This window comes from Lampetra fluviatilis, chromosome 37, assembly GCF_964198595.1.
Source record: "Lampetra fluviatilis chromosome 37, kcLamFluv1.1, whole genome shotgun sequence".
NCBI lineage: Eukaryota > Metazoa > Chordata > Hyperoartia > Petromyzontiformes > Petromyzontidae > Lampetra > Lampetra fluviatilis.
In genome coordinates, this window is record NC_136311.1 from 7,065,042 (window position 1) to 7,080,490 (window position 15,449).

General features: G+C 53.6%; 1 protein-coding gene across 1 annotated transcript; it reads left to right on the forward strand.

The window, feature by feature from the left end:
• Positions 1-43: 43 nt before the first annotated feature.
• On the forward strand, positions 44-14,805 carry DDX52 (DExD-box helicase 52). Its single transcript, XM_078873939.1, has 15 exons — positions 44-216; positions 1,347-1,629; positions 2,144-2,382; positions 2,870-3,055; positions 3,545-3,688; positions 4,052-4,163; positions 4,627-4,699; positions 5,737-5,949; positions 7,020-7,110; positions 7,236-7,358; positions 9,212-9,362; positions 10,599-10,674; positions 11,937-12,008; positions 12,857-12,949; positions 13,644-14,805. Exons 1-15 carry the CDS (start codon positions 130-132, stop codon positions 13,699-13,701), a joined length of 2,001 nt encoding a protein of 666 aa, XP_078730065.1. The 5' UTR covers positions 44-129; the 3' UTR covers positions 13,702-14,805.
• The last annotated feature ends 644 nt before the right edge of the window (positions 14,806-15,449 follow it).

Here is a 15,449-nt window from a genome sequence, read left to right on the forward strand (position 1 = left end):
CATCAGGGGGTTCATATCCGGGGTGAGAGGTGACATCCGGTCCAGGCTGCCCCGCCCCCAGCAACGCACGTGGAGCAGCAGCAGCAGCAGGAGCAGCAGCAGCCGGGAGGTGAACCAGACTGGTGAAGTATGGACGCTGCGTCCCTGTTCGCGCGCCTCCGCGGGGGAACGCGCTTCGACTTCAAGAGATTCCGCGCCGAGGCGGAGAGATTCCAGGTGACGGGGACACGGGGGTCGCGGTGTTGTTGGTGATGATGTGGGTGCGATGGGTGGTGACGATTATCGTGAACCGCTCCTAGGCCTCCCCTAGGTCGACTCGGTTTCAAATGAGTAGCTGGTGCGGTGTGTAAAGACATCGCGTTGCCGGGCAGGGGGGGGGGGAGACAAAGGCGGTCGGGCGTGGTGCTGGCCACCCACCTCGTGTGCCGTGCCGGCCTTAATAGGTGTTCGCTAACAGCACTTGCCCCAACAGTTCTGTAAAGGCTATACGGGGGATCTTTGTCTTCGATGTGGGTGTGATGGTGATGTGAGTATGGTGGTGATGTGGCTGCGATGATGGAGATGTGGGTGTGATGATGATGTGATTGTGATGTGGGTGATTGAGCCCGTGTAATTTAGAGGTATGGTGATGCTATGGGTGTGATGTTGACGTGGGTGCAATGGTGATGTGGGCTAGGTGATGATATGGGCGTGATGTGTGGGTATAGTGGTTTTGGAGTGGTGGTTATTGTGCAAAAAAAAATCAAAGAGTGGTGATGAGATTTTGGGATTGGTGATGGTGTGCACCTAGCCTGGTGTCACGCCACTTGGTGGCGATTGGCGGTTTTTATGATTGTGAAGTTGAGGGAATGGTGATAATGTGATTGATGACGTGAGTATGATGATGTGGGTTTGATGGGTAGGGAGTCATGAGAGAAGTGATGACGGCGTGGGAGGTGATGATGATGATGCGATGATGAGTGGTGATAATGTGGAGGAGGGAGTAATGGTGAGGAGGAAGGTGATGTTCAAGTGATGGTCATTGATGTATGCGTGATATGCGAGGCAGTTACGAAGCTATATAGATGAGTGATGATTTTTTATAATTAGTGATGATCGCATTGATGGGTGATTGATGATAAAGGATTTATAACGTGTGATGACGAGGTAGGTGGTGATGGCAATAATGATTAGGAATTTATTATGATGAGGGAGTTCTTGATGATGAGGGGGTTAATGGTGCGATATGAGGTGTAACGTTGATGATAAAGCAAGATTCAGTGTTCCAGTAATTATAGAAATATTGCTGCAACGGTTAGTCCGCAGGATGAACGTAAATCATTCTCCCGCACTCTGCCTTCCAACAGATGGTGAAGCCAAACAGCGATGTCCAGAAATCTCCCGTCGAGGCAGCGAGTGCACTCGACTTCTTCGGATCGAAACCCAAGCAGGCGAACCGCGACGGCTCGGTGAAGAAACCCCCCGCCGGCCGGGGTAGCGGAACCACGGCACCAGCGGTGCCAGGCACGGCACAAAAACGGAAGCGCGGTGAAGGCTTGGGGCCGTCGAACGGGAAGAAGGGAAAGCAGAGTGGGAGGAGGAGTGGGAGGGAAGTTGAGGACACGGCCGGCGGCAATGCGGATGAATGCGGTGAGCGAGTTCCCGCGAATTAAGCTGGAAAGTTGTGCGGTGCAGTTCTGCAGGATTGTTGTTGCGTAGGACAATGTTGTCGTCGGTGTTGTCCGCGTTGCGCTCTGGTTACCATTGGCTGCAGGGGTGTGTAAATATGGCGAATAGGTAGGCTTCATAATTTTAAATCTAAGCAGTAACTGTGACGGCCAGGGGTTGGGAATTCCAGACAATGTCGGCTGCATTCAGGAAGCCAGCACGTGTTCATTGAACGCACAAGGTGGGACTTCACATTATCAAGGGCTATGTATTCATCTCACGACTCTGCTCGCTCAATTAAGAAAGTTCTGTGACGTACATTTCTGGAGCCATTTTTTTTTCACACTGTGGTGCGTCTCTATCTGAAAGGGTTCCAGGTCGATTGTGGCTTTGCAAGACCGTGACAGATGGCGACGGCGTGGGGAAGCCTTCACCCAAGCAGTGGCTGTTGGGTATGGTGGTGATGAAAAAAACGCAACCTCTCTCTTGCCAGCAGACATCGACACAGACCATGAGGAGGAGGACGTAGAGGAGGTGGTGCAGGAGGATGATGAAGAGGAGGAGCAAGCAGTTGAGACACCGGCAGATGCGGCCATCTGCACGGAGAAGGAAGAGCCCGAGGAGGAGCTGGGGATTCAGCTGATGTCGTCGCTTGGAAAGCTCCCGCTAAAGCACAAAGTGAAGAAGAAGAAGAAGCCCTCGGCTGAGAAGGCGGAGAGAATTCGGCGCGACCAGGTGACCGCACCGCCCGATTCCACGTGCCGCCAAATCATCCGTGGAGGTGGTGGCAGTGGCAGCAGCGGAGATCCGAATCATGCTGCCTTCATACAGATGCTGTATAAATACAAATTGTACAGCTGTTGTATTGGGAAAGCTGCTGTGGAATTGGAGGCAAAGACACACTCTCAAGGGGCTCTGGAAAACTGTCTCCAGCAGTGGCCTGAGCAATAAATTGCAAGGCTGCACATTTTGCCTTTACCTTCGTACCTTCAGCTAGCTCGCTCTTATCTCAGCCAATCTGCTGCTCGTTAAAGGTTGGTTGCCCGACCTCAGGCTGCTTAGACATTCGTTACTTTATGGGCACATCACGAATGCAAATAGCTATTGTGGTAATTGTATAATTGTATTCACTGGCTAGGTGCCTTCCTATATTATTCTCCTGCCATCATCACCATCATTGCCGCTCCCCCCTTATCCCCCCTCCGCCCCCCCGATCCCGCAGGTCAACGCCCTGCGCAACTCGTTCAAGGTGCACGTGTCCGGCACAGACGTGCCGCCCCCGCTCGCCTCGTTCGAGCAGCTGCGCTCCGAGTACGAGATCCACCCGCGCATCCTGAGCAACGTGCTCGAGGCCGGGTACCTGCAGCCCACGCCGGTGCAGAGGCAGGCCATCCCGCTCATGATGCAGGTGGAGAACGTGTGGCGCCTCTCGTCTTGTAGGCCTGTCTGCCTCTCTCTAAACGTGTGCGTCTATCCGAGTTTCTGCCCCTCTGTAAACCTCACTGTCTGGCCTGTCTGTACACACGTTTGTCTGCCTCGCTGTGCACAGGTCTGCCTGTCTCTGTGTACGTGCGTATGTATGTAAATGTCTGCCTGATCATCTGCATGCGTCTATATCTGTAACCCTGTCTGTTTGCATGCCTACTTATCTGCCTGCTGGTTTGTCTGTAAACCTGTCTGCCTGCTTGAATGTCTGTCTTTCTGTTTATTGCCTATCTGTCTTATAAACCCGTATCTCTGCTTGCTTACCAGTGTTCCTGTAATATGAACCCATCTCATCTACCTGTCCTGCCCTGCAGAGCTCTTTGCCTACCTGTAAAACTATATGTCTGTCTGCCTGTTCCGCCCCCCCATCTCTCCTGTCCTCCTGTGTGTGTGTCCCCCCCCTCGTCCACAGCGGCGGGAGATCCTGGCATGCGCACCCACGGGCTCGGGGAAGACGGCCGCGTTCTGCATCCCCATACTTCACCACCTGCAGCAGCCGCGCAACTGCGGCTTCCGCGCCGTCATCGTGGCCCCGACGCGCGAGCTCGTGGCCCAGGTGCGAACGTGCCCCCCCCCCCGCCTGCTTTGCCTCCGCCATGGGCGGACTGGCCCCGGCCACGGGGATGTGGAATTTCCACTGCTGCCCCAACGCCAATAATAATATTTGCGATGACCGAATCAACTTAAAGGCGCATGATCTCATTAGGCCTTACGAGCTTAGCAGGGATTCTGACCAGGCTCAACTCTCGCTTGGCTTCTGGCGAGCTGCGGGCGCACATTCGTGGTACATTCGTGGTTGCTGTGACCACTGTGGGGGGAGGTTTGCGGCTGGGGGTAGAAAGGTTCCGCGTGCCGGAGGTGATCGTTCCGCGGCCGTGTCCCTCCCCCTCTCCCTCCGCCGACGTCCGCGTCAACGCAGACGCACCGCGAGCTGAGCAGGATCGCTGACGGTCTGGGCTTCCGCATCCACATGATCACCAAGACTTCCGTCGCCGTCAAGAAGTTTGGCCCCAAATCCGCCAAGAAGTTTGGTAAGAACTAATGGGTGGGCGGGTCCTGTGCGTGCATGCGTGAGACTCTCGAATCACGACCAGGGCCCCTTCTTTGCCCCACAATGCTGTTTGAGTGAAGAGGGTCTACCCTGAATCCTCCCAAAACCTCGTATATAGAAACCAAAAAGTACAAATACAAAGGTCGCCCTGTTGCCTAGACGGGCTGTTGCAGCAATTGCTATTAGCAAACACCTATTAAGTAGCGAGTGATATCTGCACTGATCCTGGGCCTCCCCTAGGTTTACTGAGTGTTAAACGAGTACCTGGTGCGGTGTGTGAACATCGGCACTGGGGAGACAGAGGGTGGCCAAGCATGGTGCCGACTGCACCCCTCCCTCTTGTCAGCTGTGCCAGCCTTCGTAGGTGTTTGCTCACTGCACTTCCTCCAACCGTCTGCTCAAGGCTACACGGGGAACCTTTGTCTTTGTGTGCTTGTGCACAGACATACTGGTGACGACCCCTAACCGGCTGGTGTTCCTTATCAAGCAAGAGCCTCCGGTCATCGACCTGAGCAGGTGAGTCCCACTGTGTTCACACTACACTCGCAACATTCGCCTGGCGCTCACTGCAGTGACACTAAGGTCACACTCGCTGAGGTCACACTGTGGTTACACTCACCGGGGTCACACTCACTGATCGCAGTCACACTCACTGACCATACTCATAATTTTTCACCTTGTAATTGCTTGCTCACACCACTGCTATCCGAAAGGATGTCCACCAATGACAGCTCTAGAAACATCTTCTAGAGCAGGGGTCCCCAACCCCCGGGCCGCGGACCGGTACCGGTCCGCAGCCTGTTTTGCTAACTGGGCCGCACAGCAGGAGGTGAGCGGTGAGTCCGCGCGTGGCCCGCCCCCATTATTTTATTATTCACAACTTCCGTCCGCGCCTCTTTCCCGCACTGCGCACTTGTCTCAGTCACAGTTTTGGTGAACCCACAAGCTGCTAACCCCTAGTAGCCAAAATGAGTAAAAAACAAACGTCGCTGGAGAGCTTCTTTGAAAAGGGGGAAAGACCCAATGATGACCCCCCGCCACCCCCGCCGGGTCCATGAAAAAATTGTCCCTGGTGCCAAAAAGGTTGTGGACCGCTGTAATGTAGAGGGTACTTGGCCTACTCTTCCACGCTGGCCAGATGTCAAGAAAGTGGTGGGAGTACCCACACTCTACCGCACCACACTCGACCTCGACCTGCTCATCGCCTAACTGCGGTGCACTCATATGTCCTGTTGGGTGGACGGGGGCGGTGGGTATTTGACCGGAGCTAGGTTGCCGCGCCGGGAGACCAAACCGAACTGGCCACCGCTGCATTCATTGCGATTCCAACGCGCTGCTGACCACGGCATAGAAACGGAACCCCCCTCCAAAAAAACTATCAAAGTCGATTAGAAACCACCGCAAAATGAAACTCCCACGCGTTGTTGCTGCTGCCACTGCTTCTGCTGCTACCTCTGCTTCTGCCGCTGATTCTGCCGCTGCTTCTGCCGTTGCTTCTACTGCTGCATCTGCTGCTTCCTCTGCTTCTGCCATCGCATCTCTCGCACGAGCAGCGTGGAGTGGCTCATCGTGGACGAGTCGGACAAGCTGTTCGAGGCCGGATCCAGCGGATCCAGCGGCTTCCGCGAGCAGCTCGCCGCCATCTTCCAGGCGTGCACGTCGCCCGCCGCGCGCCACGCCATGTTCAGCGCCACGTTCGCCCAGGACGTCGAGCAGTGGAGCCGCCTCAACCTCGACAACCTGGTGTCCGTCGGCGTGGGGACTCGGTAGGTGGGGGGGCGGTTGGTGGGGGGGCGGTTGGTGGAGGGGGGTCGACGGGTCAACAGATCGTACGATTGGCTGCCGCAGGGGAAGGGGCAGCGCGATAACAGGAATGGCAGGTGGCACAGTTGTGTGATTTCAAATGGAACGCTTCCGGCGATGTTGATGCGGTCCCCGTGTTGTTCTGAAGAATGGTTTAGAGGGCAGCGGAGTGCAAGGGCTGAGGAATGGGTGACGGCGATAGAGGGTGTGTAGGGGCCAGAGGTCGCAAACGGGTTTTGATTCCTTACCCGTACCCGTACCCGGCCGCACCAGGGTCGCAAATGGGTATCCGCACCCGGCCGGGTACAGGTACCCGTTCCCTACCCGTACCCTACCCGAAATGAGTGACAAACGGTTGCTCACCAGTGACTCACGGCCTACCCGTACCCGGCCGCACCAGGGTCGCAAACGGCTACCCGTACCCGTACCCGGCCGGGTACGGGTAGCCGGATATCGGGTAGGGTACAGGTATCGGGTACCCGGTTGCGACCTCTGGTAGGGGCTACAGGAGTGTAGGGGAGGGATGGCAAAGAATTGGAGGGAAGAGGAAGAGAATGGGCAATGGAGAAGAGGTGAGCTTTAATAGAGGAACAGAAGGCGGTTAAGGAGTTTGACTGCTTCACAATTTCTTTCAATTGTTGGTTAGCACGGTTGGCTACGTACGGTGCGAAAAACGTTCAACATAGATACATACATCTGTGATATGTGCTCGACACGATATGTCCGCCCATGCTGTCTCGAGGGCGCGCTCTTATTTGTACGCCGGCTGAATCAAAAAAGTGTCACGTTGCCTGCAGTGTGTCGGTGTCGCCATCCCAATTTTCCTGAATTTGCAAGTTCCTTGGAAAAAAAAAAATCACCAAATCGTTTAAAACCCCGGAGCAACGTTGGCCGCTGCCGTGAAACCACCGCAGACCGCGCATCCCGTCCGTCAAACGCGCAGCGCCTTCGCCGGTACGCAGCCCCGCGCCGTAGTAATGGGGCGACAGTGCCAACGTGCAACGCGGTGTGTGTGACGCGCTGTGGTCGGCAGCAACACCCCCGTGGAGACGGTGGAGCAGGAGCTGCTGTTCGTAGGAGCCGAGTCGGGGAAGCTGCTCGCCATCCGTAACATCGTCAAGAAGGTGAGGGCGGCCCCAACCCCACGCCGTGACTTTGCTGCAGCAGCGTTTTTACGCCCCGTGCCCGGCGGCCGAAACGTTTTTTTGACTCTGGTGCTCAATGTGCTGTTTGCGGTCGGGGTCGGCAGGGCCTCACGCCGCCCGTGCTGGTGTTCGTGCAGTCGATCCAGCGAGCCAGGGAGCTCTTCAACGAGCTCGTCTACGAGGGCATCAACGTGGACGTTATCCACGCAGACCGCACCAAGCTGCAGGTACTGGCAGCCGCAAGTGGGGAGGTGTTAACTCTGTGTTCTAGATTTGAAGCTTTCGTGACTGCAAGGATTCATATTCTTAGGTTTTTTCGGTAAAGTCACGTAGGTAAAAAATGTTAATTAATAAAAGTAAAATAAAACAAAATAAAAAATCACGACGTTTCGGAGGCAACACAAGCCTCCGTCTTCAGGTGGAACCGTCACAGCCACGACAGCTGTATCTCTCATTTACTTGATACAGCTGTCGTGGCTGTGACGGTTCCACCTGAAGACGGAGGCTTGTGTTGCTTCCGAAACGTCGTGATTTTTTATTTTGTTTTATTTTACTTTTATTAATTTAAATTTTTTTCCTACGTGACTTTACCGAAAAAAAACCTAAGAATATAACTCTGTTGTAACTTTCTGACCCACCCCTACTGGACAGCTGTGGAAAAGAGCTTCATAGCTCATTGGATTTCTCCAGGATAAATAAAGATTCTGATTCTGATCATTACCTCCCCTGGAGATCTTGGGTTCGATCCGAACCCTGGAGTTTGCATGTCTCTCTCTCTTCAACGTGCGTTTCGAGTATTTGGCTGCTATACATTTTAACGTGATAAAAGCCACTTTGCCGCGCTATTATTTGTGGCCACGTCGCTTCTGTAAAAGAGCTGTTTAGTTCGGTGGGCCTTACCTGGTAAAATAAAAAATAGTTTTAGTTTCGGTATGCGCGCTCCGCTGGGGGACGGCAGTGGGGCCTTGAGACGGCTCGCCGCCCTTTTACCACCAGGAGAGACTTCTGACAAAAAGCCCCGTCAAAGTAGTTTAAATAGCGGCTAAATGCCATCGAATCGCAAGACACTTTACCAATACCAAGAACTACATTGGAGTAGCCGTGGTGTGGTGGGGGGGGGGGAGGGGTGGTAGATAGGTCATGGCCAGTGGGGGCAGCAGCAGCGTCGAGTCCCGGGGCGTCGAGGGGTGGAGGGGCGGGGGGGCTGGTGTAAGGGGGGTGGGGTTGGAGCCATCAAACAAGCGACGATAGTAATTGTTTAGCTTTCATGACGAGTTGATGACCGAGGTTAGGGGTTGGGTCTCGAGTGAAGGTTAAGTGCTTGACGGATTGGTCATTTCACCAGGCTGGGAGTGGGGATCTAAAACCGACCTGTGGGCCGGATATGGCCTGAAACTTAATTTCATACGTTCCGCGGGCCAGATACAGCCCGCGTCTTGTAGCCCACGGCAGCATGAGGCCTCCCGCGCCACAAGAGTGGTCCGACATAACGACATTTATCCGTTACGGCCAGCGAGCATCTTAGCTGCACTGATCGGGCACCGCGCTTCTAATTTTAGCGCAATTGTGTTAATACGCGGCCCGTCACGGGGAATTTACACATTCCTGCGGAGGGAGCTGGTAGGAACGTTGGGTTGCTCGGTCAATGGCCAGGGTCAACGGCGGCGTGGTGTATTCCGCAAATATGCCCGCCTGTGAGGGCGGGCACAAGCCGGCGTGAGTAGGTTAAACGTTGAGTTTTATAAGGGCACCACGGGGTGACCAGCCCCTCCCCTCCCAGCCCCACACCTCCCACCCCCCACCCAGCCCCTCCCCACCCTCCCCACCCAGCCCCTCCCCACCCTCCCCACCCAGCACCTCCCCACCCAGCCCCACCCTCCCCACCCAGCCCCTCCCTGCACGACGGACACAATAATCCCCTGTGGGCTGGTGTAACCAGGAGGTTCCTACCAGTAAAAAGTCCTCTATCATATGCATCTTTGTATGTTGAACTCCTTTCGCACCATGCATAGCCAAACCTTGCTAATCGGAGGTGCGACTAGTACTTATTCCGCGAATGATGTCAACGATTTACACGCAGCGCGACAACATCGTGCGGAGCTTCCGTGCCGGGAAGATCTGGGTGCTGATCTGCACGGAGCTGATGGCCCGGGGCATGGACTTCAAGGGCATCAACCTCGTGATCAACTACGACTTCCCGACCAGCGCCATCGAGTACATCCACCGCATAGGTGGGTGCACGTCCCGGGCTGTTTGTCTCGGGTATTTCTAGCCTTGTCGACAATCCCATTGTGAACACTGACGAACAAAATATGTTCGTATTATTGTTCGCGATCGCGGCAATCGTCACAAACGCGCCAAACCTGAGTTCAATTCCCGGCAACAGCTAACGTGAGTGGCGAGCGGTGTCTCAGTCGGTCCTGGGCCGGCGTGGTGAGGTATGGTCAGACATCCTCCATGACTGGCACAGCGTGGAAAACTTTTCATCCAATGGTGGCCGAAGGGCTGTAAGTTTTTGAGTTGATCGAGTCGAGAAGTTGTTGTTGATCTGCAGTAGAAAATAAGAAACGGCCGTCCATGGTCACGGTGCTCTTCTCACGATCCTCCTGCACTCGGAGAAATCGGTAATCTGCTCCTTTACGTCATAATAAAATGCCATCATGATACATATTGTGAGGGTATTTTTAATACCCTCCAGGATTTAAAGAATATTCTGGCGAAAGAATTACGTTAAGAGGAGCACAAATTAAAAAGCAAGGGCAAATTTTTATTAACCGACAGTGTTCTGTTATTATGTCTTCCAAACTTCTTCTTCCGCCATTTCAGTCCAACTAAATGTTCCATGTAAAATCCTGTGTAGCCAGATAACCAGCTATATTCGGTGACAATGGCCGACAGGAACCACTAAGAATGGAGTTACCGCTTTTTCTGGTGCAGAGGAGCCCAGCCAGCAGCCAGCCAGGAAACTCAAGGCATTTTTAATAGCACTGTAATAAGACCTCAATGTACCTTGAGGATACATCCTTGTATAACGCAACGTTCGACGAAGCGACGTAAACCGAAACGGATTATACCATTGACTTAATTATGTGAATACATGAAATAAATACCAACAAAAAAGATACCGTAAAAGATGTTACGTAATAAGTTTCAATACATCGCATGAGTTCGTGCAGGGTGCTCACTGGAGATGGTGGCAGAGGTTGCCTTGTAGGGGCCGCCCAGCGTGGGGAGTTCTGAGAAGTTGTAGTACGGCGATGTTGTGAACACTGCCGATGCTTGATGAGCTCCCCCTTGATGCGGTCGTACAGTCCGAACGATCGCTGCTAGATCCGTAGAAGTGGATTTGAATATCGATTCCAAAGGTGGTTTTCATTCCACTTGGGTGACCGCCCGCCGCCCCCCCCAGTGAACGGCCCGATTGCGCGTGTTGTGTGCTGAATGCGCGTGTTACGTGCTTCACCCAGGGCGCACCGGGCGTGCGGGGAAGCGAGGCAAAGCCATCACCTTCTTCACCGAAGACGACCGACCGCTGATCAGGAGGTTGGTGGCCGCCTCGCTCCGGCGTCGCGCGCTGCGTTGAATTCTCCGCTGCTGCTTTTTGCGCGAATTGCGAGGCGGGGTTGGTGGGGGGAGTTCCCGGTGGTGGAAATTCCACATTCCTATGACAGGGACCGGTTGCTTCGTTCGATAACTAACCGATGACGTTTCTTCATGTGGTAGCTACCTGCTGATGATTAGTGGTGTCGTGTGGTTGGGAATGGGGCCCCGGGTGCAAGAAATGCCCAATTTCTATTCGGAGCCTGGTGCCCGGGACCCTCCACTCCATGGGCCCCCGCCAGAGGTCGCAATCGGGTACCCGATACGCGTACCCTACCCGATACCCGGGTACGGGTACCCGTTTGCGACCCTGGTGCGGCCGGGTACGGGTACGGGTAGGCCGTGAGTCACTGGTGAGTAACCGTTTGTCACTCATTTCCCAACGTCTTGTCTCTTCTCACAATTCAAGTTCCTAGAATCAACCCACCTGCGCCTACAACATGGCTTCATCCCAGAGGTGGCAATCGGGTACCCGATACCCGTACCCGACCCGATACCCGGCTACCCGTACCTGGCCGGGTATTGGGTACGGGTACGGGTACCCGGCCGGGTACGAGTTTCCCGTTTGCGACCCTGGTGCGGCCGGGTACGGGTAAGGAATCAAAACCCGTTTGCGACCTCTGGCCCCCGCAGTCCGTGTGCCCCAGTGCAGTTTCACCGCCTGCACACGTAAATAGCTACGCCATTTCTGATAATAACAAGGCCGAGCTGACCCGATTTCTAAATAACAATTTAAGGCTCTTTGGTCCATTAAATAGATTCAGTGGTGGTGGAATAACCGGTGGTGGTGTTGGAGACTGATCCACACAACATTTACGTTTTGCTGGCTGCTACAACCAGCATCATTGGGCAGTTGCCAGAGTTTGCTGTCCAACCACAGCAGTGGTGCTGCTGCTGCTATAATAAACGGGCACGTTTGTTGATCATGTGACAATTGGCTGTGTCAGGTGGAGGAGGGTGTACGACATATTTTACTCACGCCACTTAACCCAAAATTAATCGCCAATCAATAATGTTGGTTGCGGAAGCCTTTGTGAGAAATGGACACTGCGTCAATGTCTGCTCTTTGTTGATCCCCCTGCGTCTCCCCCCTGCGAACCCCCCCCCCCCCACCCCTGCATCTCCCCCACTGCGTCTTCCCCCTGCGCCCACCTCATGTGTCTCCCGCACACCCACGTCTCCCCCCTTGTATCTCTCCCCTGCAGTACGGCGGCGGTCATCAAAAAGGCCGGGTGCCCTATTCCGGACTACATGATGGGACTCGAGCGAATGCCCACGTGCGTAACCCTCACCCTGACTGCAATTATTATTATTATTTTTTTACACACAACACGCGTCGTGGCAAAGCGCGGCACTCCACCGCGCGTGGCAATTTCGCGAAGCTAGAGAAGCCGGGAGAGACGCAGGCTTGGGATCGCGCTGAGGGGGAACAGTCAAGAGGAACCCCGTAGGCTGAGGATGCCCACGTGTATGAGACGTCACAATTGGCTGTTTAATTTTGTCAACTTTTAGGGTCTTAGGACACAGATTTGGTCAGATAATTACGTGGCCTCATCCAAAGATCAATTATGAACGAATATATACTTTTTTCAGTTTTAGACCACTGTGTAAAGTTTAATCCTCAAGCACAAGTCCGTTAATCAACCTCTGCCTTTCCTGATACGCTTTGAAGAAGGGTCATATCCCTCTAGCACCCGATTAGTGCGACTGCTATTCTTGCAGTGACCGATGAAAGTCGGTTGTGGGGCCATTCTGAAGTAGGTCTCGTGTAGCTGTAGGTCCCTTGCCCTGTTTTATATAGGGGGGGAGGGGGGGTGGTGGGGGGGGGTGGCGGCATGGGCAGCAGAAGTGTAATGGTTAGGGCTCTGCTACGCACCTGGTGACCTGAGTTCGATTCCCGCTCACGACCAACACCAGCAACGTTTATCTAAATCGGTCCTGGGCCTCCTCTAAGCTGAAGCAGCCTCATATTATGAGTACCTGGTACGGTGTGCAGGTGCAACTCGCCATCAGCATTTGCCCCAACAGTCTGTTAAGGCTATCCTGGGGGGGGGGGGATCTTAGTTTTTTTGTTGGAGGGATGGCACGACTGTGGATTGCTTGTGTGCGTGACGTGCGCTTGCAGAAAGACTAAGAGGAGCCTCGTGAAGAACCCCCCCAAGAGGGAAACCATCCGCACGATGCCCGAGCTCTTCTTGCCCAACGCTGCGCGGCACAAGTGAGGAGAGAGGCGTCACACGTGCACGTGACACACGCGCGCACGTGACACACGTGACACACGCGCTCGTGCACACACGTGTACGCGCTCGTGCACACACGTGCACGGCCGGATCGAGGGCCCGTCGTTGGACTAGCGCCGTCCCCGCGCCGCACCGACCGTGCGGGAGAGGGGCCGTGCGGCCATCTCCGTCACAACATCGATCGCACGGTGGCACGTGCGATCGATCCAAAGTGCTTTGGAGGCGAGGGTTTGCGGATCGCACAGCGATCTGCGATACTCCCAAATGCCCCCAACGCCTCTGCATGCAACGCACCGTCTCGGTCTCCTCTGTAATGTGGCGAGCCGTGCTTGGTAGAGTGGTGCGCGCACACCTGTGATCCAGCGCTTAGGGGGAAAAGGGTTGGTGGGTCGCGCAGAGATTGATTAAACTCCCACGCCTGCCAGATCGTGGAAGCTAAGCCAGGTTGAACCTGGATAGTGCTTGGATGGGCATAAACAGGTTGCCGTTGTTTTCGCTCCACGTGCGTGAATGTCACGCGGTGAAAAGTGCTCAACAATTCTGAATTAACACAAAACCTATTGCCATTCTGCCTCACGCAGATTCATAGAAATTCAACTGGCAATGCTGTCGAAGCTTAATTTGGTTTGTGTATATACATATTCAAACAAATTACTGTTCTTGTGTTTACAGAAAAACGACTGCTTTTCAAAAGCGGGGTGGAAAGAGCAAAGTGAAGACCAGCAGTTGACCCCAGAGGACGTTTCGAAGAGACGCGCTCCCACGTTCACGTTATATACTGCCCAGCACCCCTGAAGCACCATCGTCCATGAGCACATCGCCTGGAATGTGGCCGCTCTCATCGTCACATCTCGGAAGCCAAGCAGGAGTTGAGCCCGGCTAGAGCTTGGATGGGTGATGAGGACCACGCGCAAACAGTTTTGTCATCGGGGGTAGCTGCAGGGCTACGTGTGGGCAAGCACAGCAAACATTCATTGTTGTGCTTTACTGTTCTTCAATGTCTATGCTCCCCCCCCCCTCATTCAAACATCACCAAACAGTATGGGGAAATGTATTTCATTAACCACCACGAACTAGCAGTGGATCGGCAAAAGGACGGCACATGCAACCACGGGTGTTCCATGGTTTGATATTGGCCACTTAGACGCAAGAGACAAAGAGCTCTTGTAGCTGCGAAGCACCGATTTATTCCGTGACAATCGACCCTTGTGTGCTCGCGATACACGAATGGGGTCGTGCATGTGAGAATCGATACATTTACGATTCGTATCCATCGGTAAGAAGTTGTGGTTTTTTGAGTTGCATTATTTTTATTGAATGCATTCCCCCCCCCCACAATCACCACACCACCGCGTGCAGGTTTAGGGTGACCTCCCAACGCCTCCAGGCTGGGTGACGAGGGCTCCGTTTCACCTTGGTGGGTGCAGCGGCCAGTCTCTCCACCTCTTCACTGCTCAATTAACCCTTTTACCGTTCAGAGACGTGTTGCCAGTTGCAATGGGTCCTGTTCACCCGCTGAATCTCGGAACGCGCAAGCGGTTTGTGTCACGTTTATTTAGAGGGGCATAGCGCTGTTGTTTTTGAAGACATTGTACTCACCGCAGAGAACTGCAGCTACACAACCACGCTATAATCGCTGGTGCCAAACTGTTCCACACGTCTTCCCGTAACGCCTTGAGGTAGCCACTGGAAAGGTGATGTGTTCACCTTGTGACGTGCAGGGGCAAGGTGACATTCTGGGGTCCCCTATGCAAAAAAAGCGATTTCTTTTTTAGATGAATGTATTTTTATTAATCGTTATGGCCCGAGATGTGTTTGTATGTTTACTGATGCGCGAGAAAATAAACGTGGAAATTGTAGACACTGCTCGGTTTCCATTGAAGCGCGTAACGCGAGAGTGCAGGTACATTTCCATCCTCGTCAGCCATGATCGATCCACTGCTGGATGAAGGCCTCGCCAAGCAGTTGCTATCTCGCGGTCCTGCGATGTAACATCGCCCGATGTGTGTAGATGGAGAGATTTGTTATTTGTTTAGAACATGTTTACGGTGGGTTTTTAAGAGGCCGCTAATTCACAAAGCACAGCACATCTCTCATTGTCTTTCAAACGGAGCAGACTTTGTAAGAAAAAAAACCGTACTTCACGTGTAAAGCTCAAAACAAGAAACAAAAGTTCAACAAAATGGTTGAGCAAATGTCCCAGGATGCATTGCATCGGTGCTACGTTGTAAGCGACACCCAGCGGGCACGCTGCAGGGAGATGTTTTTCAATCTTCTTGGTTCTTTTGGTAAAGTCACGTAGAAGGGAAATAATAAAAATAAAACATAAAATAATTCTCACGACGTTTCGGCCACAACAGCGTCTGAATCATTCAGACGCTGTCTTTCCCACAGACCTGTTCTTCACCTAGGGAAGGCTGCTTGCGTTGTAGCCGAAGCGTCGTGAGAATTGTATTTTATTATGTTTTATTTTTATTA

Excerpts from the sequence above, each read along its gene's own strand:
- DDX52 (XM_078873939.1), top strand. The coding sequence starts at position 130 with ATGGACGCTGCGTCCCTGTTCGCGCGCCTCCGCGGGGGAACGCGCTTC. Across the intron at positions 7,111-7,235 it reads TCCGTAACATCGTCAAGAAG|GGCCTCACGCCGCCCGTGCT; the intron begins GTGAGGGCGGCC and ends CGGGGTCGGCAG. Across the intron at positions 12,009-12,856 it reads GGACTCGAGCGAATGCCCAC|AAAGACTAAGAGGAGCCTCG; the intron begins GTGCGTAACCCT and ends GTGCGCTTGCAG.